Source organism: Trachinotus anak, unplaced genomic scaffold, assembly GCF_046630095.1.
Source record: "Trachinotus anak isolate AG129_WGS33_773 ecotype Australia unplaced genomic scaffold, CSIRO_AGI_Tana_v1 ptg000035l, whole genome shotgun sequence".
Classification (NCBI taxonomy): Eukaryota; Metazoa; Chordata; class Actinopteri; order Carangiformes; family Carangidae; genus Trachinotus; species Trachinotus anak.
This window is the reverse complement of record NW_027273886.1, coordinates 619413-645764: the sequence shown is the minus strand read 5'-3', so window position 1 is coordinate 645764 and position 26352 is coordinate 619413. Positions and strand designations below refer to the sequence as shown.

Sequence of the window (26352 nt, the reverse complement as noted above, 5' to 3'; positions counted from 1 at the left end):
AGCATGGACAGACTGAGGTTGCCATGGCAACAGAGACAGAGAAACTGTGTAGTTGTGTACAGGTTCAATTCAATTCAATTCAATTTTATTTTATTTGTATAGCACCAAATCATAATCTACATTATCTCAAGGCTCTTTACAGGGTCAGGTCAAGACCTTACTTTGTTACAGAGAAAAACCCAACAGTTCCCACAACGAGCAAGCGCTTGGCGACAGGGGGGAGGAAAAACTCCCTTTAACAGGAAGAAACCTCCAACAGAACCGGGCTCAGGGTGTGTGTGTGTGGGGGGGGGGGGGATCTGCCTCGACCGGTTGGATTTAGGAGGAGAAAAAGAGGGAGTAGGGGGAGGAGAGAGGGGAAAGAGAGAGAGAGAGAGCAGGAACAGCTGTATAGGTCAGGGGTCGGCAACCTTCAGCTCCGGAGCCACATGCAGTTCTTTCATCCCTCTGCTGCAGCTCCCTGTGGCTTTGGAAAATAAATCATGAGTATTTAATTTAAATTTATTTTATTTTAGTTTGTTAGTATTTTAAATGTTATCCTAAATTTGAAGATTATGGTGATCTTGTAACATTAAAATAAAACGTGTTTAATTTTTTGTCGCCCAAAATACGTGTCACAACCGCCGATGTGTGACACCTGCCGACACGCAATTTACTGAGCTTTTCGACCCCCGGTAGGCCAACCATGGATAAATCCAAGAAAAGAAAAGTTTTGGAAGAAAACAGAACGTTTAATGCTACGTGGGCAAATTCATTTGCTTTCACTGCTGACGAGGAGAACTCAAAGAGACATTGAGTATTTGAAAGTAACCTTCAACCAAGCGTCTTTTTTTCAGAGTTCAAAATGTTTTTGTTGCATGCAGAAATAAAATTTACACACTATAGTTTTTTTTATACATAGTATAAAGGTAAAAAATGATATATGTAGTGTTATGTTCATTTTAGATGTCAAAAGGGTTTTGTGGCTCCCAGTGTTTTCTTTTCTGTGGGAAATGGGTCCAAATGGCTCTTTGAGTGTTTAAGGTTGCCGACCCCTGGTATAGATAATGGTGTCATCAATAATGATGACAGATAACAGTGGTTAATAGTAATGATGAGTAGTGGTGGATCTGGATCCTGCTGCTCCAGAGGCAGAGAGACCTGCAGAATCAGGACAGAGAGAGGGAGAGAGAGAGAGAGAGAGAGAGAGAGAGAGCCCAGTGCATTATGGGAATCCCCCAGCAGTCTAGCTCTATAGCAGCATAACTAAGGGATGGGTCAGGACATACCCGAGCCAGCCCTACCTATAAGCTTTTACAGGACAGTTTTAAGCCTGATCTTAAAGGTAGAGAGGGGGTCTGCCTCCCGAACCCACACTGGGAGCTGGTTCCACAGGAGAGGAGCCTGATAGCTGAAGGCTCTGCCCCCCATTCTACTCTTACTAACTCTGGGAACCACAAGTAGACCTGCATTTAGAGAGCGAAGTGTCCTATTGGGAAAATAGGGAACTATAAGCTCTCCAAGGTACGATGGTGCCTGACCATTAATGGCTTTGTAGGTGAGGAGGAGGATTTTAAATTCTATCCTGGATTTTACAGGGAGCCAATGCAGAGAAGCTAACACAGGAGAGATGTGATCTCGTTTCCTAGTTCCTGTCAGTACTCGTGCTGCTGCGTTTTGGATCAATTGGAGGCTTTTTACTGAATTTTTGGGACATCCTGACAATAAAGAGTTACAGTAGTCCAGTCTTGAGGTAACAAATGCATGAACTAGCTTTTCAGCTTCCTTTAGACACAGAATGGGTCTGATTTTAGCAATATTGCGCAGGTGGAAGAAGGCTGTCCTAGAGACTTGCTTTATATGTGAAGTAAAGGACAAGTCCTGGTCAAAAATGACACCAAGGTTTCTGACTGTAGCACTGGAGGCCAAGGTGATGTCATCCAGAGTCAGTATATTATCACATAGTGTATCTCTGAGGTGGTTTGGGCCAATTACAATAACTTCAGTTTTGTCTGAATTTAAGAGTAAGAAATTACAGGTTTTTATGTCCTTAAGACACACCTGAAGCTTGGCTACCTGGTTAGTCTCACCTGGCTTCATGGATAAGTACAGCTGGGTGTCATCTGCGTAACAATGGAAATTCATCTGGCGCCTCCTAATAATGTTTCCCAGAGGAAGCATATATAGACTGAAGAGCATTGGTCCTAGCACAGAACCTTGTGGAACTCCATGGCTGACTTCTGTGATGATAGAGGAGTCATTATTAACATGAACAAACTGGAGTCTATCTGACAGATATGACTTAAACCAGCTTAGTGCGGTTCCTTTGATGCCGACCATATGTTCTAGTCTCTGTAATAAAATCTTATGATCAATGGTGTCAAATGCAGCACTAAGATCTAGCAGGACAAGTATAGAGACAAGTCCAATGTCTGAAGCTATGAGGAGATCATTGGTAACCTTAACCAGAGCTGTTTCTGTGCTATGATGGACTCTAAAACCTGACTGAAAATCTTCAAACAAACCATTTCTGTGCAAATAATCACATAACTGGTTTGCAACAACCTTCTCAAGGATTTTGGAAATAAAGGGGAGGTTGGATATAGGTCTATAATTGGCTAAAACATCTGGATCAAGAGTAGGCTTTTTAAGTAGAGGTTTAATTACTGCAACTTTAAAAGCCTGCGGTGCATGACCAGTTGATAAAGACAAGTTAATCAGACTTAATATGGAGGTGTTGATTAAAGGAAAAACTTCTTTGAACAGCCTTGTTGGAACGGGGTCTACAAGGCAAGCCGATGGTTTAGATGAAGAAACTGGTGAAATGAGCTCAGAGAGATCTACAGGAGAGGTTGTGTACATGTTGTTGTGCCTAAATGATATAAATCAGATATGAAGTCATCAGCTGATCACTTGATCAATATTGTTTATTTCATCAGGTTCAAAAAAGTTTTATTTTCCAACATTATGATGGTTAGGGTTAGGGTTGTCATGTTTCAAAGTCCTTCAAAATAAAACATTCTGAATATAAATACTTTATGGAAAATAATCAAAACAAAAGCATCATCACTTCCTGTGCAGATAAAACATCAAACATACAATCAGCTCAGGTTGTTTGTTCATGTGTAGACAAATAAAATCAGCTGACACACACAGAAGATTTTGAATATAACTTTATACAGTCCCGAGGTTGCAACAGTCTCTTCTCTCTGAACAGATCATGTCAACAAGTGTTAATAAAGATGATTCACTGATGACATCACAAACAGAGAAATGAGTTGGAACATCAGCAGCAGCCATTTTGTGTCTTACCTGCTCCTGGATCAATAAATGTTATTGGTTATTGATCTTTTTCTGTCCATTTGTGTTTATATACTCAGATATAATATATAATCAGAGCTCTCCTCTTCTTAAATGGAAACAGCTTTCATTTGTTATCATTCGTCATCATCAATGACTTTATGGTTTTCCTTCAGCTTTCAGCCAGATCTGATGGTTTTCATCAGTAAGTGGACCTTGAACTTTGATCTGACTCTTTTTTTATGTTTTTAACAGTTTTAATGGAACAAACAGGAAGCGACAGTTTTAATTTTTTCATGTTTAACAAACACAAAATGGCTGCCACTGAGGAAACAACTTCCCTGCTCACTCATTCACGACCTTTCCTTTGTTCCTTTCTTCCTTTCTTCCCTCTTTCCTTTTTCTTCCTCCTCACCTTCTGAATTGTGTCCTTGCTTCCTTTCCTTCCCTCCTTTGACATTTGAAGCTAACCAGTCTTCCTGATGCTGTGACATCACATCTTGTCACTGTGACATCACGTCATCACTTAACACCATTAACATCACTTCCTCCTCCTGCAGCGGTAGCAGCAAGCGTTGCACCTCCCTCCTCCCTCCTCCCCTCCGTCTTCCTTCACCATATATGGCGGTGGGGGGGCAGAGCTTGACAAGGCATATGGGTTCCCGTCATTACCGCCCAGAGCCACTGGATTGACTATCACGGTGGCACCGTCATCAGGGTGGCGGAGCTTAGCCCGCGGGATGGTCACCTGACCGTATGGGTTGTCCAGGGAGACATTGATGTTTGATGACATGGTGACACGTCACAGAAGGGCAGGGCTAAAACCAGCTGATCAATCAATCAGTCAGAGCTGTGTGGGGGAAAGAGAGAGAAATTCTTTTACATCTTTGGTTCTGTGAGGAGGAGGAGCAGGAGAGGAGGAGATGAGGAGAGGAGAGGAGAGGAGAGAAGGAGGAGGAGGAAAGGAAGTAGGCTACGACTATTTGTTTATTTGTTTCCTCATATTAGTTTTTGAAACAGGAAGTAAACAGGAAGTAAAAATCATCTTGATTAAATCTTAATACCAAAATAGTTTTAATAATAATGTTACTATAATAAGATTACTGTAATAATGTTACTAATGTTACTAAAATAATGTTACCATAATAATGTACTATAATAATGTTACTATGATAATGTTGCTATAATAATGTTACTATAATAATGTACTATAATAATGTTACTATGATAATGTTACTATAATAATGTTACCATAATAATGTTACTATAATCATGTTACCATAATAATGTTACTATGATAATGTACCATAACAATGTTACTATAATAATATTGCCATAATAATGTTACTATAATAATGTTACTATAATAATGTTACTATAATAATGTACTATAATAATGTTACTATGATAATGTTGCTATAATAATGTTACTATAATAATGTACTATAATAATGTTATTATAATAATGTTACTATAATAATGTACCATAATAATGTTACTATAATAATGTTACTATAATAATATACCATAATAATGTTACTATGATAATGTTACTATAATAATGTTACCATAATAATGTTACTATAATCATGTTACCATAATAATGTTACTATGATAATGTACCATAACAATGTTACTATAATAATATTGCCATAATAATGTTACTATAATAATGTTACTATAATAATGTACTATAATAATGTTACTATGATAATGTTGCTATAATAATGTTACTATAATAATGTACTATAATAATGTTACTATGATAATGTTGCTATAATAATGTTACTATAATAATGTACTATAATAATGTTATTATAATAATGTTACTATAATAATGTACCATAATAATGTTACTATAATAATGTTACTATAATAATATACCATAATAATGTTACTATGATAATGTTACTATAATAATGTTACCATAATAATGTTACTATAATCATGTTACTATAATAATGTACCATAATAATGTTATTATAATAATGTTACTATAATAATGTACTATAATAATGTTACTATGATAATGTTACTATAATAATGTACCATAATAATGTTACTATAATAATGTTACTATAATAATATACCATAATAATGTTACTATAATAATGTTACCATAATAATGTTACTATAATCATGTTACTATAATAATGTACCATAATAATGTTATTATAATAATGTTACTATAATAATGTACTATAATAATGTTACTATGATAATGTTACCATAATAATGTTACCATAATCATGTTACCATAATAATGTTACTATGATAATGTACCATAACAATGTTACTATAATAATATTGCCATAATAATGTTACTATAATAATGTTACTATAATAATGTTACTATAATAATGTACTATAATAATGTTACTATGATAATGTTGCTATAATAATGTTACTATAATAATGTACTATAATAATGTTATTATAATAATGTTACTATAATAATGTACCATAATAATGTTACTATAATAATATACCATAATAATGTTACTATGATAATGTTACTATAATAATGTTACCATAATAATGTTATTATAATCATGTGACTATAATAATGTACCATAATAATGTTATTATAATAATGTTACTATAATAATTTACCATAATAATGTTACTATAATAATGTTACCATAATAATGTTACTATAATAATGTACCATAATAATGTTACTATAATAATGTTACTATAATAATATACCATAATAATGTTACTATGATAATGTTACTATAATAATGTTACCATAATGATGTTACTATAATAATGTTACCATAATAATGTTACTATAATAATGTACCATAATAATGGTACTATGATAATATTACTATAATAATGTACCATAATAATGTACCATAATAATGGTACTATAATAATATTACTATAATAATGTACCATAATAATGTGACTATAATAATGTACTATAATAATGTTACTATGATAATGTTACTATAATAATATACCATAATAATGTTACTATGATAATGTTACTATAATAATGTTACCATAATAATGTTACTATAATCATGTTACTATAATAATGTTACCATAATAATGTTACTATAATAATGTACCATAATAATGGTACTATGATAATATTACTATAATAATGTGACTATAATAATGTACCATAATAATGTTACTATAATAATGTACCATAATGATGTTACTATAATAATGTTACCATAATAATGTTACTATAATAATGTACCATAATAATGGTACTATGATAATATTACTATAATAATGTGACTATAATAATGTACCATAATAATGTGACTATAATAATGTACCATAATGATGTTACTATAATAATGTTACCATAATAATGTTACTATAATAATGTACCATAATAATGTTACTATGATAATGTTACTATAATAATGTACCATAATAATGTTACTATAATAATGTACCATAATAATGTCAGTATGATAATGTTACTATAATAATGTACCATATTAATGTCAGTATGATAATGTTACTATAATAATGTACCATATTAATGTTACTATAATAATGTACCATGATAATGTTACTATAATAATGTACCATAATAATGTTACTATAATAATGTACCATAATAATGTTACTATAATAATGTTACTATAATAATGTACCATAATAATGTTACTATAATAATGTACCATATTAATGTTACTATAATAATGTACCATGATAATGTTACTATAATAATGTACCATGATAATGTTACCATACCATGACGTGTCAGTTCTGTCAGTGATGTCACAGTTCACTCAGATACAAGGATGGAGTGTGTGTGTGTGTGTGTGTGTGTGTGCGTGCGTGTGTGTTTGTGCGTATGTGTTTGTATGTGTGTGTGTGTGTGTGTGTGTGTGTGTGTGTGTGCGTGTTTGTGCATATGTGTGTGTGTGTGCGTGTGTGTGTGTGTGTGTTTGTGCATATGTGTGTGTGTGTGTGTGTGTGTGTGCTTGTGTGTGTGTGTGTTTGTGCATATGTGTGTGTGTGTGTGTGTGTGTGTGTGTGTGCTTGTTTGTGCATATGTGTTTGTGTGTGTGTGTGTGTGTGTGTGTGCGTGTTTGTGCATATGTGTTTGTGTGTGTGTGTGTGTGTGTGTGTGTGCGTCCTGTCTAATGTTGAGAAACATTATTCATCCTCTCTGCAGGTTTCTTTGATAGTGGGTTTACAATAAGTTTCTCATACTGCAGGTAGTACTTCTACAACTACTAATACTACTAGTACTAGTATTACTAATACTAATACTAATACTTATACTACTACTACAATTACTGTGCTGTCACAGGGTCCACTTTCATACATTTAGTACTTTACTTGATACTTTAAGTACATTTTACAGCTAATACTTGTATACTTTTTAATGCAGGACTTTTACTTCTAGTGGAGTACTTTGACAGAGTATTATACTTCTAATTAAGTAACATTTGGAACACAGTACTTTAAGTTTTGGTATTTGTACACTGTGGGACTTTTAGTTTTGCTGAAGTACTTCCTCCAACACTGATAGTAAGGTAAAGATACTTTTACTTCTGGTACTTAATTTATCTGATAATACGTGTGTACTTGTAGTGAGAGTTTAACTTCATTCACAGAGGAGTTTCAGGTAACTTCAAAGTGTTCCAGCTGTTGACTCACCTGTCCAGAGGCCGCAGTTGTTCCTTCTTCTTCTCTGGTCTTTAACCCTTTTCTTCTTCCTGAAGTGAAATAAATTAACAAACTGAAGGAAACAACACAAACAGTAAAAATCTGTTTCTCTCTCCTTTTCACTGTGTGTGACTCTCGCTCGACCGCCTCACCCAAACCTGTTCTACCTGACGACACTCCCTCTCTCTCTCTCCTTGTTCATTTTCTATGGAGCTTGACCGCTCTGGCTTCAAACCTGACACCCACCTCCGTGTTGTTTGTATGTGTCACTTTACCGCTCTCTCTCTCTCTCTCTCCATTCATTGTCTATGGAGCTCGGTGGCTCTCTCTTTGATTGTCTCATTTTTTTTCTCCTCTTCACTTCCTGTTTGGTTTATATTCTCATCATTTAACCTTTCCACTTGTTTTTTATTGTTTGTTGCCTGTTTCATTTCCTCTGTTGTTTATTGTCTAATTATTGTTTGATAAACAAGTGCAAGTTCATTCATGTTGTCATCTTCATGCTGTGATCATGTTACTGAAGAAGATTGTGATTGTCTGGTCATTTCCTGTCTTTGCGTTTTGATAAATTTTGTATTTAGTTTAATTTTTTCTCTTAAGCTTGGGGAGTCAGCAACTGGTCTGACAGAAACTGGTTTTTGTCTCTGTCTCATTCCAATGCCAAGCCCCGCCCACACTTTGCTCCTATTGGCTGAATTTTGCAGGTTTTCCCAGGTGACTCCACATTTTTAAAACTCTCAGTTTTCTTTGTTTCGTCACCGTGATCTTAGTTCCCTCGTTCATATCAACAAATAGGATGAGGCTAATAACATGCAGTGATGACGCTGGTTCATGTTTTCATAATAAAGTCAGTGTATAACACAATAATCACCAATAAGTTTTTCACACACCTGATTGTTGAACTATATCATGTTGTCAGTTTGTTTATCTCTGATGATCAGAACATGAAGAGGAGCCCCGAGTGTCGTCTGCAGGTGCCTTCACTACTGCACATACAGCACCGACAAACCGCACCACAAAGAAAAATCCAGGGCAAATCAAATGTGTCAATACCTGGCTGCTGCCTGTACAGTTTAAACCAGAGTTCAGGTGAGTGACAGAGACTCAGGTGAGTGTGTGGGGATCCAGGAGATCCAGGAGGTCCTGAATTCTCATTTACGCCAGCCCTCAGGACTGTTCAGGACTGGTCTGGAGTATTGAGTGTCAATTGATGAGGGAAAAATGAAGCTGTAACATAACAAAATGTGAAAAAGTGAAGGGGTTTGAACATCAGTGCAGTGATGTTTAGTTTTTTTCATATAGATTTAAATAATGTTGCCCTTTAACCCTACAGTAAAAGAAGTGATATACAGTTTACCAGTTAAGAACACAACTGAAGTGCATTGACTTTCCTCTATGAAATACTGACTCCTACACTTTGCACATAGGTCTACTTCTTATATTTTAGGGGCAAGAGTCTGGAAATACAAACACTTGCTCTCATTTTTTTCCAAACTCACCCAGACCTGGAAATGACTAAAATCACATTCCATACTGTACAGGAACCCTGATTATCTTTGACTGACAGGTAACATCAGAGTCCTGGACCCTGAACCAGGATCTGAGGTGATCCAGGTAACCTCAGGTTTAACTCTGGTTCTCAGTCCTGGTTCACTTGTTACCGGGGTAAATCACCATGGTAACAGATGCTGAACTCCTGACCTGTCAACAGCCAAACTACTGACCAATCAGATACCTGGAAACCTGAGTCATCGTCTCTACAGGATCCTGACAGGGACAAAAGAGAGGAGAGTAAAGTCTAATAATAAAGATCAGCAGATGTTTGTATGGATCAGTGGATGTTCTGCTGTTGGAGTCTCTCCATGTGTCCACTCTGGTTTTAAAACAGCTTCTAACAAACAGAGGAGAGTTTATCACTGAATAACTCCATCAGAACTATTAGAGCTTCATCTGAACTGGACACAGATTCTTTCATCCACAGGATCCTGACAGTGATGAAGCTGTGACTCCTCTTCATCACTGCAGCTCAGAATAACAGGAGGAGACTCTGAGCAGAACTGGAGATAAAAACTAAACCTCTGATGTCTCTGATCAGATCAATGATCCAAACACTGATCAATACTTCATCATTAGAAATGAACATTTCAGTCTCACTGAAAATAAAATCAGGTAACATCAGGTAACAGGTCAGGTGTGTACAGTTCATTTTTCAGTTCAGTTTCATTAATTTTGTTGTTGGTTTTTTCCCATTTAAATATGCTGAATGTGTCTGTTTTCTTCTTTAAATAAAGACAATAAGCCCCCCCCCCCGTCCCTCGTCCCCTCTCCTCCCCCCTTTCCGTTTCCCGCGGAAGCCCCTCCCTGTTAGCTGTTATCCCTGTTAGCTATTAGCCGCCTAGCTCTGTGGCCGGACAACAGGAGGGGAAGCCGGTGGAACGGAGCAGAAAAAGACGGACAACAGGAGGAGATGTTCCCGGCGGATGACTGCAGAGGAGCGCGGTGACCTGACAGCGAGTCTGCCGTAGGAAAAAGCCGCTTCCCGGTGCGTTACTGAGGCTGAAAACGGCCGAGGAGAAGTGGAAAAACAGCGAGCCCCCTCCCGACTCTCCCACTCCTCCTCATCCTCCTGCTCAACATCCTTCATCCTCTCTTTATTCAGCGGCAGAAACGAGCAGAAAAACGACCGGATGAGAGGAGCGGGTGTTTATGTCGTTGTGTTCAGCTGTTAGTTTGTGTTAAAGCTGTTATTTATAAAGTTTAACAGCCCGTTATCTCGTTAGCAGCTAGCTTCAGTTTCCCATTGGTTGTGAGGAGGCGGAGCGGTTAGCGTTAGCCTAGCTTCAGCTCTAGGAATGTCAACTTTCTCTGTTTTCGCCCAGTGAGTTTGAAACACTAAATTCAGGTTTGAAGTGATTTGACATTAGGTTGGGGATTTTTCTGGACAATTTATGAAGTTTTAAAAAAAATTACACTGAAATTTAAAGTTGTTTTAACGGAACATAGAGGAGGTGTTAAAATAAGAGGTTTTGATCAGGGCTGAAGCTAATGGATATTTCCATAAGTGATTGATCAGGTTCCTGTTTTTATTTATTTTCTGCTGTGTATTGATAATTCACGCATTTGCTTTTTATTTCTGACAGTCTTTAGTTCAGAGATCTTGAGGGTTTTGTGTGTGTCATCATGACAATATGTGGTCATGGAGACACCTACTGTGGCAGGAACTACCACACAGGTTTGGAGGACTAGTTGTCACCATGATAGTGTCACAACCTGCAGAATACAGTCATGAAACTTTACAGGTGTGTAGTTGAGATCAAAAGGAAGGTCGAGTTTGAAAATGTGTGTGTCTCAAGAAAGGGCAACTGAAACTCATTAGGTTTAGGTCAGGAATCGGTGCATCATTTCTATCCACTGTAAGACATGAGGGAAGACTAGAGACCATCTCATGATGGGATCACAGTCAGTTGGTGATGTAGTTTTGTTCAAGCAACCTTTATTCTCTCTCTCTCTCTCTCTCCACAGACGACCATGCAATCATTCCCTGCTCGCCCTCGCCGTTAGTGTGTGTGTGTGTGTGTGTGTGTGTGTGTGTGTGTGTGTGTGTGTGTGTGTGTGTGCGCGCGTGTGCGTGCGTGTGCACCCGTGCTTGCAATACAGGATGGGGTTTGGTCGGGATCTGAGAAATTCCCACGAGGGATTACTGAAGCTGCAGGACTGGGAGTTAAAGGTACAACTTTCCACACTTTTTTGAAGCTCATATAATGTTCAACACAGATCTCTCCTCTCAGAGTGATGATGTCATGTGATGCTATGCTGGCTCTCGCCCTGTCATGCACCTCGGGACAACTGTAAACCAGACCATGGCCATGTCATGTAAATCAAATGATGACTGTCAATCAAGGGTCACTTCCTGTTATCAGTAGGTGGCCCTGTGACTACGACTTCATATAAGCATGCAGATGTCTTACAGTGTGTTGGTGTGTGACAGTGTGTTAATGTGTTATAGTGTGTTACAGTGTGTTGACAGTGTGTTATGGTGTGTTACAGTGTGTTGGTGTGTTGACAGTGTATTACAGTGTGTTGGTGTGTTGACAGTGTCACAGTGTGTTGGTGTGTCACAGTGTGTTGGTGTGTTGACAGTGTGTTGGTGTGTTACAGTGTGTTACAGTATGTTAATGTATTATAGTGTGTTATGGTGTGTTACAGTGTGTTGGTGTGTCACAGTGTGTTGGTGTGTTGACAGTAAGCCTATGAATATTCTCATTTGTCCAGGTCATAGTATCTCAAAGGAGTTTTAAATCGAAAGCAACTGGACTTGGTTATTTGTCTAGGAAGACGTTTCACCTCTCATCCAAGAGGCTTCATCAGTTCTTTCTCGCACCTGACCAGGCTGGGACTGGTCCAACTATCTGGTGTGGAGACCCAGGTATTTTTAACCTCTGGGAGGGGCTTTCACAAGGCTGATGATGTCACTGGTTCCCTTTGTGGTCCATGTGCCAACGACAGTCGTGTCTTGGTGGAGAGTTGGTTTCGACTTCGTTAGAGCCCTATTGTGTTATAACGACAGTCGTTGGAGTCACATGCCATTTGTGAACAGTTGTATTTATACCCTCCTCAGGCTTGGACTCTGCTGTCCACTTACATCTTAAGGAGAAAGCCCACTCCTTTGAGGACAGCAAGGTTCACATCCTGGACAGAGAGGACAGGTGGTTCGAAAGAGGAGTGAAAGAAGCCATCTATGTGAAAGTAGAGAAACCATCCCTCAACAGGGCAGGAGGATTCAGACACCACCTATCTCCAATTTACAATGCTGCCCTTTCATCCCTTCCCAGGAGATTCAACAATTTAACCTCTAAGAGAAACAACTGTTCACAAGTGGCATGTGACTCCAACGACTGTGGTTATAACACAATAGGGCTCTAACGAAGTGGAAACCAACTCTCCACCCAGACAGTCACTGTAACGACTGTCGTTGGCACATGGACCACAAAGGGAACCAATGACATCATCAGCCTTGTGAAAGCCCCTCCCAGAGGTTAAAAATACCTGGGTCTCCACACCAGATAGTTGGACCAGTCCCAGCCTGGTCAGGTGCGAGAAAGAACTGATGAAGCCTCTTGGATGAGAGGTGAAACGTCTTCCTAGACAAATAACCAAGTCCAGTTGCTTTCGATTTAAAACTCCTTCGAGATGTGTTGACAGTGTGTTGGTGTGTCACAGTGTGTTGGTGTGTTGACAGTGTGTTACAGTGTGTTGGTGTGTTGACAGTGAGTTACAGTGTGTTAATGTGTTACAGTGTGTTACAGTGTGTTAGTGTGTTGACAGTGAGTTACAGTGTGCTCATGTGTTACAGTGTGTTGACAATGTTTTAATGTGTTGACAGTGTGTTAGTGTGTTGACAGTCTGTGACAGTGTGTTGACAATGTGTTATAGTGTGTTACAGTATGTTGATGTGTTGACAATGTGTTAGTGTGTTGACAGTGTGTAACAGTGTGTTGACAGTGTGTTATAGTGTGTTCACAGTGTGTTCACTTCCTGTTATCAGTAGGTGGCCCTGTGACTACGACTTCATATTAGCATGCAGATGTCTTACAGTGTGTGACAGTGTGTTAGTGTGTTGACAGTGTGTTACATAGGGTTAGGGTTAGTGTGTGTTACAGTGTGTTAGTGTGTTGACAGTGTGTTACAGTGTGTTGACAATTTGTTAGTGTGTTACAGTGTGTTAGTGTGTTGACAGTGTGTGAGAGTGTGTGAATGTGTTTCAGTGTGTTATAGAGTGTTAGTGTGTTGACAGTGTGTTACAGTGTGTTGAAATTGTGTTAGTGTGTGACAGTGTGTGATAGTGTGTTGACAATGTGTGAGTGTGTTAGTATGTTACAGTGTTTAACAGTGTTACAGTGTGTTGTTAGTGTGTGAGTGTGTTACATTGTGTTAGCGTGTTACATTGTGTTAGCGTGTTGACAGTGTGTTACAGTGTGTGACAGTGTGTTATGGTGTGTTAATGTGTTATAGTGTGTTGACAGTGTGTTAGTGTGTTACAGTGTGTTAGTCTGTTGACAGTGTGTTAGTGTGTTACAGTGTGTTGATAATGTGTTAGTGTGTTACAGTGTGTTACAATGTGTTGACAGTGTGTTGTTAGTGTGTGAGTGTGTTAGTGTGTGACAGTGTGTTGACAGTGTGTTGGTGTGTTGACGGTGTGTTGACAGTGTGTTGGTGTGTTGACGGTGTGTTGACAGTGTGTTGGTGTGTTGACAGTGTGTAACAGTGTTACAGTGTGATGACAGTGTGTTGGTGTGTTGACGGTGTGTTGACAGTGTGTTGGTGTGTTGACAGTGTGTCGACAGTGTGTTGACAGTGTGTTATAGTGTATTAATATGTTATAGTGTGTTGACAGTGTTTTACAGTGTGTTAGTGTGTTACAGTGTGTTGACACTGTGTTAGTGTGTGACAGTGTGTTGACACTGTGTTAGTGTGTGACAGTGTGTTGACAGTGTGTTGGTGTGTTGACAGTGTGTTAGTGTGTTGACAGTGTGTTGAAATTGTGTTAGTGTGTGAGAGTGTGTGTGTGATAGTGTGTTGACAATGTGAGTGTGTTAGTGTGTGGACAGTGTGTTACAATGTGTGACAGTGTGTTAGTGTGTTGACAGTGTGTTGGTGTGTTGACTGTGTGTTATAGTGTGTTAATGTGTTATAGTGTGTTAACAGTGTTTTACAGTGTGTTAGTGTGTTACAGTGTATTGATGTGTTGACAATGTGTTAGTGTGTTACAGTGTGTTGACAGTGTATTGTTAGTGTGTGAGTGTGTTACAGTGTGTGAGTGTGTTGACAGTGTGTAACAGTATTACAGTGTGATGACAGTGTGTTAGTGTGTGAGTGTGTTACAGTGTGTGAGTGTGTTGACAGTGTGTAACAGTGTTTCAGTGTGATGACAGTGTGTTAGTGTGTGAGTGTGTTACAGTGTGTGAGTGTGTTGGTGTGATGACAGTGTGTTGGTGTGTTGACAGTGTGTTGACAGTGTGTTAGTGTGTTACAGTGTGTTGACACTGTGTTAGTGTGTGACAGTGTGTTGACAGTGTGTTGGTGTGTTGACACTGTGTTGACAGTGTGTTGGTGTGTTGACAGTGTGTTAGTGTGTTGACAGTGTGTTGAAATTGTGTTAGTGTGTGAGAGTGTGTGTGTGATAGTGTGTTGACAATGTGAGTGTGTTAGTGTGTGGACAGTGTGTTACAGTGTATTGATGTGTTGACAATGTGTTAGTGTGTTACAGTGTGTTGACAGTGTGTTGTTAGTGTGTGAGTGTGTTACAGTGTGTGAGTGTGTTGACAGTGTGATGACAGTGTGTTAGTGTGTGAGTGTGTTGACAGTGTGTAACAGTGTTACAGTGTGATGACAGTGTGTTAGTGTGTTACAGTGTGTAACAGTGTTACACTGTGATGACAGTGTGTTGGTGTGTTAAAATTGTGTTAGTGTGTGAGAGTGTGTGTGATAGTGTGTTGACAATGTGAGTGTGTTAGTGTGTTACAGTGTGTAACAGTGTTACAGTGTGTGTGAGAGTGTGGTGACAGTGTGTTGGTGTGTCTGCCTCGACCGGTTGGGTTTAGGAGGAGATAAAAAAAAGGGGGGGTGGGGGGGAGGGAGAGAGAGAGAGGGAGAGAGAGAGGGAGGGAGAGAGGGAGGGAGAGAGGGAGAGAGAGAGGGAGAGAGAGAGAACTATAAGCTTTACTAAACAGGACAGTTTTAAGCCTGATCTTAAAGGTAGAGAGGGGGTCTGCCTAACCCTAACCTTAACCCACACTGGGAGCTGGTTCCACAGGAGAGGAGCCTGATAGCTGAAGGCTCTGCCCCCCATTCTGCTCTTACAAACTCTGGGAACCACAAGTTGACCTGCATTTAGAGAGCGAAGTGTCCTATTGGGAAAATAGGGAACTATAAGCTCTCCAAGGTACGATGGTGCCTGACCATTCATGGCTTTGTAGGTGAGGAGGAGGATTTTAAATTCTATCCTGGATTTTACAGGGAGCCAATGCAGAGAGGCTAACACAGGAGAGACGTGATCTCGTTTCCTAGTTCCTGTCAGTACTCGTGCTGCTGCGTTTTGGATCAATTGGAGGCTTTTTACTGCATTTTTGGGACATCCTGACAATAAAGAGTTACAGTAGTCCAGTCTTGAGGTAACAAATGCATGAACTAGCTTTTCAGCATCCTTTAGACACAGAATGGGTCTGATTTTAGCAATATTGCGCAGGTGGAAAAAGGGTGTCCTAGAGACTTGCTTTATATGTGAAGTAAAGGACAAGCCCTGGTCAAAAATGACACCAAGGTTTCTGACTGTAGCACTGGAGGCCAAGGTGATGTCATCCAGAGTCAGTATATTATCACATAGTGTATCTCTGAGGTGGTTTGGGCCAATTACAATAACTTCAGTTTTGTCTGAATTTAAGAGTAAGAAATTACTGGTCATCCAGGTTTTTATGTCCTTAAGACTCACCTGAAGCTTGGCTACCTGGTTAGTCTCACCTGGCTTCATGGATAAGTACAGCTGGGTGTCATCTGCGTAATAATGGTGCCTCCTAATAATGTTTCCTAGAGGAAGCATATATAGAGTGAAGAGCATTGGTCCTAGCACAGAACCTTGTGGAACTCCATGACTGACTGTAGTGTTGACAGAAGAGTCATTATTAACATGAACAAACTGGAGTCTATCTGACAAATATAACTTAAACCAGCTTAGTGCGGTTCCTTTAATGCCGTTAGTGTGTTGACAATGTGTTCGTGTGTAACAGTGTTACAGTATTATGACAGTGTGTTACAGTGTGTCAGTGTGTTAGTGTGTTGACAGTGTGTCTGACAGTGTGTTTGTCGCCCTCTAGCTGCTGGAGACAGTGAAGCGTTTCATGACTCAGCGGGTGAAGAGTGATAAGGAGTACTCAGCTCTGCTGCTCAGCATGACTCAGCAAACCGAGAAACAGGAAGCTGCTGATTATGTCAGCACAGTAAGCAAGGTGAGAGACTCACCTGTTCACTCAGTCCTCTTTACAAAGCCTTACTAGTCTTGAGAATCACTTCAACGGCACCAGCCAGACTTAGTCTTAACTACACCTGGTCTTAATAATTCACACCACCATTCCCTGCATATAACACACAAACACACAGTTTCTCCATTCCTCTTTCTGTCTGCGGGAGAGTCGGACTCAGAGGGCGAGGGCCAAGGCCACCTTAAGACCAGGTCTGACCCTTGTTGGTGCAGCTGGTTCTAGCTGTCTCTGGTCCTGTGTCAGTCCTGGTCTCAGACCCTCTCTCTCTCTCTCTCTGTCAGTCCTGGTCTCAGACCCTCTCTCTCTCTCTCTCTGTGTCAGTCCTGGTCTCAGACTCTCTCTCTCTCTCTCTGTGTCAGTCCTGGCCTCAGACCCTCTCTCTCTCTCTCTCTGTCAGTCCTGGTCTCAGACTCTCTCTCTCTCTCTCTGTGTCAGTCCTGGTCTCAGACCCTCTCTTTCTCTGTGTCAGTCCTGGTCTCAGACCCTCTCTCTCTCTCTCTCAGTCCTGGTCTCAGACTCTCTCTTTCTCTCTCTGTCAGTCCTGGTCTCAGACTCTCTCTCTCTCTCTCTGTCAGTCCTGGTCTCATACCCTCTCTCTCTCTCTGTCAGACCTGGTCTCAGACCCTCTCTCTCTCTCTCTCTCTCTGTGTCAGTCCTGGTCTCAGGTGATTCGTCAGACAGAGGCGTTGGGTCGGGTGATGAGGAGTCACGCTGATGACCTGAACTCCGGTCCTCTGCACCGCTTGGCTACGCTGATCCGTGACAAGCAGCAGGTGAAGAAGAGCTACCAGAGTCTTCATCAGCAGCTGGAGAGCCACAACCACAAGGTCTGCTGGGGGGGGGGGTCTCTGTGTCTGAGCTGGTTTCACTTTAAACTGAAAATGAAGTGAATGAAAAAGACATGAAAGGTCAGTGGTAAGGAGGTCAGAGGTCAGAGGTGGGTGTGCACTGTGGGCAGGTGGGTTTACAACAACTCATGACTTTCAGCAGGTTCAGATGTGAAACTGGTTCGACTGCTGAAGAACTGAGATCAGTTTGGTGTCACTTCGACAGGTGAAAGGTGTGAGTGTGATGATGTCATCCACTTTGAGGAAGACTATAAAGCAGGTTAAACTTGAGACTTGTTTGAAGTTTTCTTTCAGTCATCCTGTTGCTCTGTGTTGTTGTTTGTTATTGCCAGGTAACCAGGAGTGACCTGGAGAAGCTGAAGGCAACGTATCGTCAGTTGAGTCGTGACGCGAACAACGCCAAAGAGAAATACAGAGACGCTCTGGCTAAAGGTTTGTACGGCTTCAGGACTATCACATTTTAAACGTCTCAGTTGCTCTCTGACCGTCTTAAATTTATTTTATTTCTCTGATTTTCTTTCATGAAGTCTCAAGTTTTTTGTAAGTCACTGTAAGTTGTGGAATCTCTGACTCCTCCCCTCCTTGTCTCTGGTCCAATAACAGGTCGAGAGGCAGAGCGTGCTCGTGAGCGTTATGACAAAGCGACAGCGAAACTCCACAACCTTCACAACCAGTACGTGTTGGCGGTGTGCGGCGCTCAAACGCAGCAGGACGAACACCGACGCCACGCGGCGCCCGCTCTGCTTGATGCGCTGCAGAGGATGCAGGAGGACATGACGCTCGCACTGTGAGTCACATGATGCCACCAGGCGTCTGACACGTTCACTGACACATTTGTGGACATCCTAATTAGTGGTGTGCGTGTTGTGTATTTCTGTGTACTGTGTGTTACTGCAGTAAAAGTATCCTGGAGGAGTACTGTGACATCAGCAGCCTCCTGACGGAGGAGATCGTGAAGGTCCATCAGGAGATCTCAGCAGCTGTTCACCAGATTGATCCTCTGGCTGAGTACCAACACTTCATTGATGCCTACAGGTCAGAAGATCGGTCCATCTGTGGTTACCATGGTAACAGTCTCTCTGTCACATGTTCCTGGTTACTGTGGTGTCTCTCTCTCAGGTCTCCAGAGACCCCAGAGCCAAGCGTGGAGTTTGACACATCTCTGTTGGAGGAGACGGAAAACCTGCCGGCCAATGAGATCCTCTGGAACACGCTGACGGCTGACAGCCTGCAGGCCATGTGAGCTACTACAAAATAAAACTATCACTACACTATTTCCTGTAGTCTGCCAAAGTAAAAGTCTTTCTATTAAGATGTTCTCTCCACAGGTGACTCTTCACCATGAAACAGGAGACAGATTTTTGTGATGTCTCTGATTCTTTCTTCTACTCATTTCTGTCTTTTCCAGGTTGTCGTCAGCTACGGAGGAGCTAACACTGACTCAACAGAATCTGAGGACAAAGGAGGCGCTGGCTGACGAGCTGGACGCCAAGATCCAGACGAGCCAGCAGAGCGCTGAGAGGCGGAGCGAGTGAGTCTGAGGAGGGTCTCTGTTTGTTTTCATGTCCTCTTTTTCTCTCTGTGTCCTGAGTCTCTGTCTGTGTCTCTCACCCTCAGCTGCGTCCTGCTGCTCAGTCAGAAACTCACTCTGCTCGAGCTTCGTCATGCCGTCCAATCACTGCGCGGTTCTGAGGCCCGCCTCGCCTCCCAGAAGGCCTTGCTGGATGCCAAGATGGCGGATGCTGCCACCTCCCCTCCCCCACCACCCCCTCCCCCCGCACTGCCTTACGAGGATGACGCCCGCTCTGTGGGATCAACTGTAAATATTTAGTTTTTGATTAATCAGTGATTTGACCTGAGGTCTGCACAGGAACTACAGCTCAGAGGACTTTCAAAATAAAGGCTCCTTTTTCTTATAACATTACAACAGCTGGATGGTGTGTGTTCTGATATACTGATGTGTGTGTGTGTGTGCGTGTGTGTGTGTGTGTCTGTTCAGGATAAAACGAAGGAGAAGAGCTCTCGCTTCGACACACTGCGACACTCTCTGGCTGGAATGATCCGGTCTCCTAAAGCCATGCTGGGCTCCTCCTCCTCGGTGAGACTCTGGACTAGCTGCTACTGTGGCAGCTCAGGTCCAGTGGAAAACTTTAAACAGTTCAAAGGTCAGGTCACAGGAAGTGAATTCTGTAGATGAGATGAAGATCAGGTGAGCGTCCATGTTTCCTGCAGCAGTGGAGCAGATGAAGTGTTGATGATGTTTATTCTGTACCTGTCTCCACTGTGACATCATCCTTAAATGTGATGTGTGCCTTTGCCCACGGCAGCAGTTCTTTGATGTGATCCCGACGTCAGAGCGCCCCCTGGCGGAGCAGGAGTGGTATCATGGTGCGATCCCCCGCACCGAGGCTCAGGAGTTACTACGGCAACAGGGAGACTTCCTGGTGAGGGAGAGTCATGGTAAACCGGGCGAGTACGTCCTGTCAGTGTTTTCCGACGACCAGAGACGACACTTCATCATCCAGTATGCCGACGTACGTATTCACCCCGCCTCCATCACCATCATGTGACCACAGCTGGACACAGCGTGACACAAAGGGCCAACAACTGCCCCACATGAAGCTTCAGATGAAGTCTGAACTGTGAAGAGAAGCACAGAAGACTGATATGAAATTGACATATGTCTCTCTCTCTCCCTCTCTCTCTCTGTCTGTCTGTCTGTCTCTCTCTCTCTCTCTCTCTGTCTCGCTCTCTCTCTCTGGTAGAGTCAGTACCGTTTTGAAGGCACGGGGTTCTCCACCATCCCTCAGCTCATTGAGCATCATTTCTCCACCAAACATGTCATCACCAAGAAGTCTGGAGTCGTGCTGCTCAACCCTGTTGTCAAGGCAACCACTCATACATACACCTCAACACACATGAGCATGTTACAGTGAGCCAGTGAGTGTTAATGTGAATGTGACCTCATTTCCTGTGTCCAGGACAAGAAGTGGATCCTGAACCATGAGGACGTGGTTCTGGGAGACCTGCTGGGAAAGGTGACCTGCACCACACACATCAGCCTCTCACTTTGACTTGATAGTTTTTAACATCTCTCAACTCTCTCTGCTCCATGTCCCATCATGCCCTGCTGTCTGCCGGTTACCAGGGTAACTTTGGTGAGGTGTTTAAAGGGACACTGCAGCGTGACAAAACACCAGTTGCCGTCAAAACGTGTAAAGAAGATTTACCTCCAGAGCTGAAGATCCGCTTCCTGTCTGAGGCCAGGTCTGCACAACAACAACAACAACAACAACAGACCTGGTCGTCACAGAGACACATGAAAAAATAGAAATATTAATAAGAGAAAATCATGTAATTTTATTCTTGTAATTGACAAACATTAAAAAAACAACAAACAGATCATTTCTATTTAAAAACAGGTGGAACTGATAAATACATGAAGAACAAAATAATTAAAAAATATAAAAAGGCAGTAATAATATAAATAAACATTCAAACCATGAACAACGTAATACATACCTGTCTCAAACCTGTAATAATGAGGTTTGTTTATATAATTTAATGATGTCACAAATTCTTAAATCAAATCAGGTGTGGAAATATGAGGGAGAATTAATTCTGATTGGCTGCCTGTAAAATGTGTAGCAGCTCTTTGATTGGCTGGTGTCTCATGCTGCCTGTCTGTGATTGGCTGCAGGATCCTGAAGCAGTACGACCACCCGAACATCGTGAAGCTGATTGGTGTTTGTACGCAACGACAGCCGATCTACATCGTCATGGAGCTGGTCCCTGGTGGGTGGAGCTTCACTTACCTTCTGTCATTGGTCACTCTTGAACAGTTGTGTTTGTGTAACCCCTCCCTGTGTCTGTCAGGTGGAGACTTCCTGTCCTTTCTGAGGAAGAAGAAGGACGAGTTGAAGACGAAGCAGCTTGTTCGCTTCGCTGTCGATGCTGCGGCTGGTATGGCGTACCTGGAGAGCAAGAACTGCATCCACAGGTATCTGAGTTCTCACCTGTTCACCTGTTTAAATACAGAACTGGATCCACATGGAACCGTGTAAGAACAGACCGTGAACACATCACCTGTTCAGCACATAAGACAACAATGAGACACTGTGTCATATGACAGCCTTGATGAGTGCTCGCTGTGTGAGGTGGAGTCATGAGACCATGTGACACACCTGAACCGATCTGATCCACAACACCTCACCTCAACACACAACCCTGAAAGTCTGCCTCAGAATTAAATACACACAAACTGCAGCTCAGCTACACAACACACATCAGATCATGTCTCTGTTAAACTGTGCGTTCAGTGATGATTTAAGAGTTCAGTTCAGACCCGGTGTTCTCTGATGCTCCTGTAAAACATCATGTTGTGCCTTCACAATTAAAGCTGTGAGGCTTTAATTGTGAAGGAGGAGCAGAACCTTTCTCCACCTGTCTCCCCTCCCTACCTCTCAGGGACCTGGCAGCGAGGAACTGTCTGGTGGGGGAGGGCAGTGTGTTGAAGATCAGTGACTTTGGGATGAGTCGTCAGGAGGACGATGGTGTTTACTCTTCATCTGGACTCAAACAGATCCCCATTAAATGGACCGCACCTGAGGCCCTTAACTACGGTAACACACCTGCAACACCTGACACACACCTGTAACTCATCTGTAACACACCTGCAATACCTGACACACAACTGTAACATACCTGCAACACCTGACACACACCTGTAACTCATCTGTAACACACCTGCAACACCTGACACACAACTGTAACATACCTGCAACACCTGACACACACCTGTAACTCATCTGTAACACACCTGCAACACCTGACACACACCTGTAACACATCTGTAACACACCTGACACACACCTGTAATACATCTGTAACACACCTGCAACACCTGACACACACCTGTAATACATCTTTAACACACCTGCAACACCTGACACACACCTGTAACAGATCTGTAACACACCTGTAACACCTGGCACACACCTGTAATATACCTGTAACATCTGACACACACCAGTAACACATCTGTAACACACCTGACACACACCTGTAATACATCTGTAACTCATCTGTAACACCTGACACACACCCGTAACTCATCTGTAACATACCTGAAACACCTGACACACACCTGTAACACCTGACACACACCTCTAATATACCTGTAACACCTGACACACACCTGTAACACACCTGTAACACCTGGCACACACCTGTAATATACCTGTGACACCTGACACACAACTGTAACACCTGACACACACCTGTAACACACATGTAATACCTGACACACTCATGTAACACCTGTAACACATCTGTAACACACCTGTAACGTAACACACCTGTAACACCTGACACACACCTGTAACACCTGACACACACCTGTAACTCATCTGTAACACACCTGTAACACCTGACACACACCTGTAATATACCTGTAACACCTGACACACACCTGTAACTCATCTGTAACACACCTGTAACACCTGACACACACCTGTAATATACCTGTAACACCTGACACACACCTGTAACTCATCTGTATCTGTCGTGCTCCCTGATTGGTTGTTGCAGGTCGTTACAGCTCAGAGAGTGATGTGTGGAGTTATGGAATCCTGCTGTGGGAAACCTTCAGTCTGGGGGTGTGTCCTTATCCTGGGATGACCAATCAGCAGGCTCGAGAGCAGGTGGAAAAAGGTAAACATAGAGAAACAGCTGTGAACTGTTCACTCACTAAAGAGTTAACAAGGTTTTAAAACAGATTCATTCTGTCAGCACTGCAGTGGCTGTTTGTCTTCACCACCATTTTAAAAACAAACAAAATACATCTCCCATAATGCATGTCTTCTTCACGATGTGAATTTCAGCAAATCACAATGCTTTTCATCAGTCGACATCATGTCAGAGAAGCACGCAGACGACACACCTGGTTTAATGGGTTAAATGCAGAAACATCAATAACATGAATCATAACTCAGTGACCGTCCACAGGGGGCGCTGCAGAGCTGAAGAACATGTACGTCGATCAAACAGTGGTGTCAGTGTTATTGGCATTTCATAATGTTGGTCCGTACCCAGGACCTTCTTTACACCTGATCCACCAATAATCATCACACTACACATTCTTAACAGTCCACATCCATGTTTTGGTGCAGTTCTTTTCACACCTGATGTGACCATACCTGAGACCACATGATCCATACTCGAGACCTTTTTAAGTGATCCGGTACGCGGTGTTGACTCTTAGCAAACAAGCTGGACTTTGGGGTCAAGTGTACCCACATCCAGGCCGGAGTCCCTGATGTGAAAGCCCCATAAACCTCAGCCCATTATTATGAAGTTCATCATTAATTACAGGATGTCATCATTGTTTCACTTTATTAATAAAACTGTTGAAAGGACAAAAAAAGTAACCATGGAAATGTGACATGAACAACTACCCTCCCTCTCCTGGTTGCTAGGTTACAGAATGGCGTGCCCACAGCGTTGTCCTGATGACGTATATAAAGTTATGCAGCGCTGCTGGCAGTACAACCCTGAGGACCGACCCAAGTTCTCAGAGCTGCAGCGAGACCTCGCCGCCATCAAGAAGAAGTGATGACATCATCGTGTCCTCAGCAGCAGAGCGTCATCAGCAAAGACAAGTCACTTCTTTGTTTGTTTGGGGTTTTTTTTTTTTTTTTAATGTCAAGTGGGCGTGGTCAGCAGGCGGTAGTGGTTCTGAGACTTTTCAGAGAAGAATGTTTTATTTAAAGACTTATAAAAGTCAAACAACAATATCTGCACAGACTGAGCATGTCTGTTAGCAAAACACTATGATGAGATAAATCTTTTAGCATGAAAAGCACATGAAATCAGACTTCTAATGATCAGTAAATGATCCGTTTACTGACACCGCAGATGATCAGATGATTAAATGTTAGCTCAAACTAATCTGCAGTAAAGCAATAATAACCCTTGAGGTAAACCTGGACTCATAGATTATCAGAGCAGTTTCATTACACCTGGAATCTTGGAGCTAATAGCTTAGAATTAATGTAATGAGGGATCTTGCTCTGTGTAAAGACAATGCTATGATGAATTAATTCTGTTTGAATCTATGTTATTCCTGATTAGATATCAGTTATCACATATTGATTATAACACAGAGAAAGTACTGACCACGGGACATTTAGCATGGGTTAAATACCAGATGCTAATCTCCATCAAAAACTGTAAAAACTGTTTCTTAAGAGCAACTTAACACACACACTGACAGATGTTTCAGCGTTTACATCAGATGGTAACGTGAGTGAGTGTGATGTCAGTGTGTCAGTCAAGTTTGTTTTGAGACAAACAGTTGAAAATGACCCAAAATCTGTTGAAACTAAAATCATTTTTATTTTTTGTGAAAAGTTTTGTTCCCAGTATTTTAGAAAAAAAACTTAAAAATAAGCTGAAAATATCAAGAGACTGAAACGGTTGACCGTCAGACGTTAAGCCACACCCCCAGCACTACGGTGACCATGGCAACAGATTGAACACTAAAAATGATTCCACTGCTGAGGACCAGTCAGCTGTCAGCACTAACATAAACTCTGTTTGTTTTATGTTTTTATTTATTATGTTTTTACTTTTTTTTAATGTTTCTTGTGGTTTTCTTTCAGCGGCTCAACAGTTTGAAAAAAACTGCTTTGGAAGGAAAACAAACCTTTATTCTGAAAAACCAGCTGTCAATTACCAAGCAGATCACGCCCACTTAAACTTTTTTTTTTGTGTAACTCCAGGATATGGTTCTGACCAATCAGTGATCAGGTTGTTGTCATGTATAAAATAACCAAGTCACCAAAAGTTAAAATACTTATTTTCTTTTTTTTTTTTCTTTTTTCTTATGTTGAAAATTGAAAAGCCTGAGGAAACTGAATGTCAAAATTTAAAAATGTTATATTTATATATATTAACTACAAATAAGCAGTTGTATGTGTAAATCAAGAGTCCTGATTGGTCAACATCACTTCCTGAACTGTGTGACGGTGTAGTCTAAATGTTAGTGACGTCAGAGCTACTGACTTACTGTAAATAAAGATGTTTTTTAAGGTTTTTTTTTTTTTTCTCTTGTTAAATCATCTTTTTTTCCAGTTTTTTTTTTTCAACACTAATCATCTGTTTGTCTTTTATATTTGTTTAAGCTCTTTATCAAATTATCATAGTAGCATTTATTATGAAAATAAAACAAATATGAACACATTGCTGATGTGTGACAGTTTATAACATTTTTATCTGTGGTTTAAAAACTAAAAAAATATTTAAAAAAAATATACATTTTCCTGTTGATTCACTGAATATTTTTTTTCCAAAAAATAACACTTTACCAAATTAGAAAAAAATGAATTTATTCACAGCATTAGTGTTACCAAAATACATTTTAATCTGACAAATTCTGAACGTACAAATTCCTAAATTATCCGAACATTATTTCAATGACAATTTGTTTTCCTGTTAAGTTTATTTTATATTTGTATTTTGTTGTGTGACATTTTCACACT

At 40.9% G+C, this 26352-nt stretch overlaps 1 protein-coding gene and 1 long non-coding RNA gene across 3 annotated transcripts; one reads left to right on the top strand and one right to left on the bottom strand.

The window, feature by feature from the left end:
• Nucleotides 1-2877: 2877 nt before the first annotated feature.
• LOC139614647 (uncharacterized) lies at nucleotides 2878-8062 on the bottom strand. The gene is made up of 2 exons (XR_011687110.1): nucleotides 7921-8062; nucleotides 2878-4129 (listed from the first exon to the last, which is right to left on the bottom strand). It is a non-coding gene; the product is annotated as an uncharacterized lncRNA (long non-coding RNA).
• A 2237-nt stretch (nucleotides 8063-10299) lies between these two features.
• Nucleotides 10300-26053, top strand: fer (fer (fps/fes related) tyrosine kinase). 2 transcript variants are annotated; one of them, XM_071472081.1, is made up of 20 exons: nucleotides 10300-10471; nucleotides 11452-11656; nucleotides 16800-16931; nucleotides 17618-17791; nucleotides 18145-18244; nucleotides 18416-18599; nucleotides 18710-18847; nucleotides 18932-19051; nucleotides 19221-19343; nucleotides 19430-19631; nucleotides 19812-19910; nucleotides 20140-20346; nucleotides 20578-20700; nucleotides 20794-20850; nucleotides 20961-21079; nucleotides 21513-21607; nucleotides 21689-21812; nucleotides 22280-22434; nucleotides 23402-23524; nucleotides 24289-26053. In XM_071472081.1, exons 2-20 carry the CDS (start codon nucleotides 11588-11590, stop codon nucleotides 24423-24425), a joined length of 2481 nt encoding a protein of 826 aa, XP_071328182.1. In that variant the 5' UTR covers nucleotides 10300-10471; nucleotides 11452-11587; the 3' UTR covers nucleotides 24426-26053. The 2 variants fall into 2 exon arrangements, with proteins under 2 accessions (XP_071328182.1, XP_071328183.1); XM_071472082.1 differs by having other exon boundaries at nucleotides 10312-10471; nucleotides 20143-20346.
• Nucleotides 26054-26352: the final 299 nt, after the last annotated feature.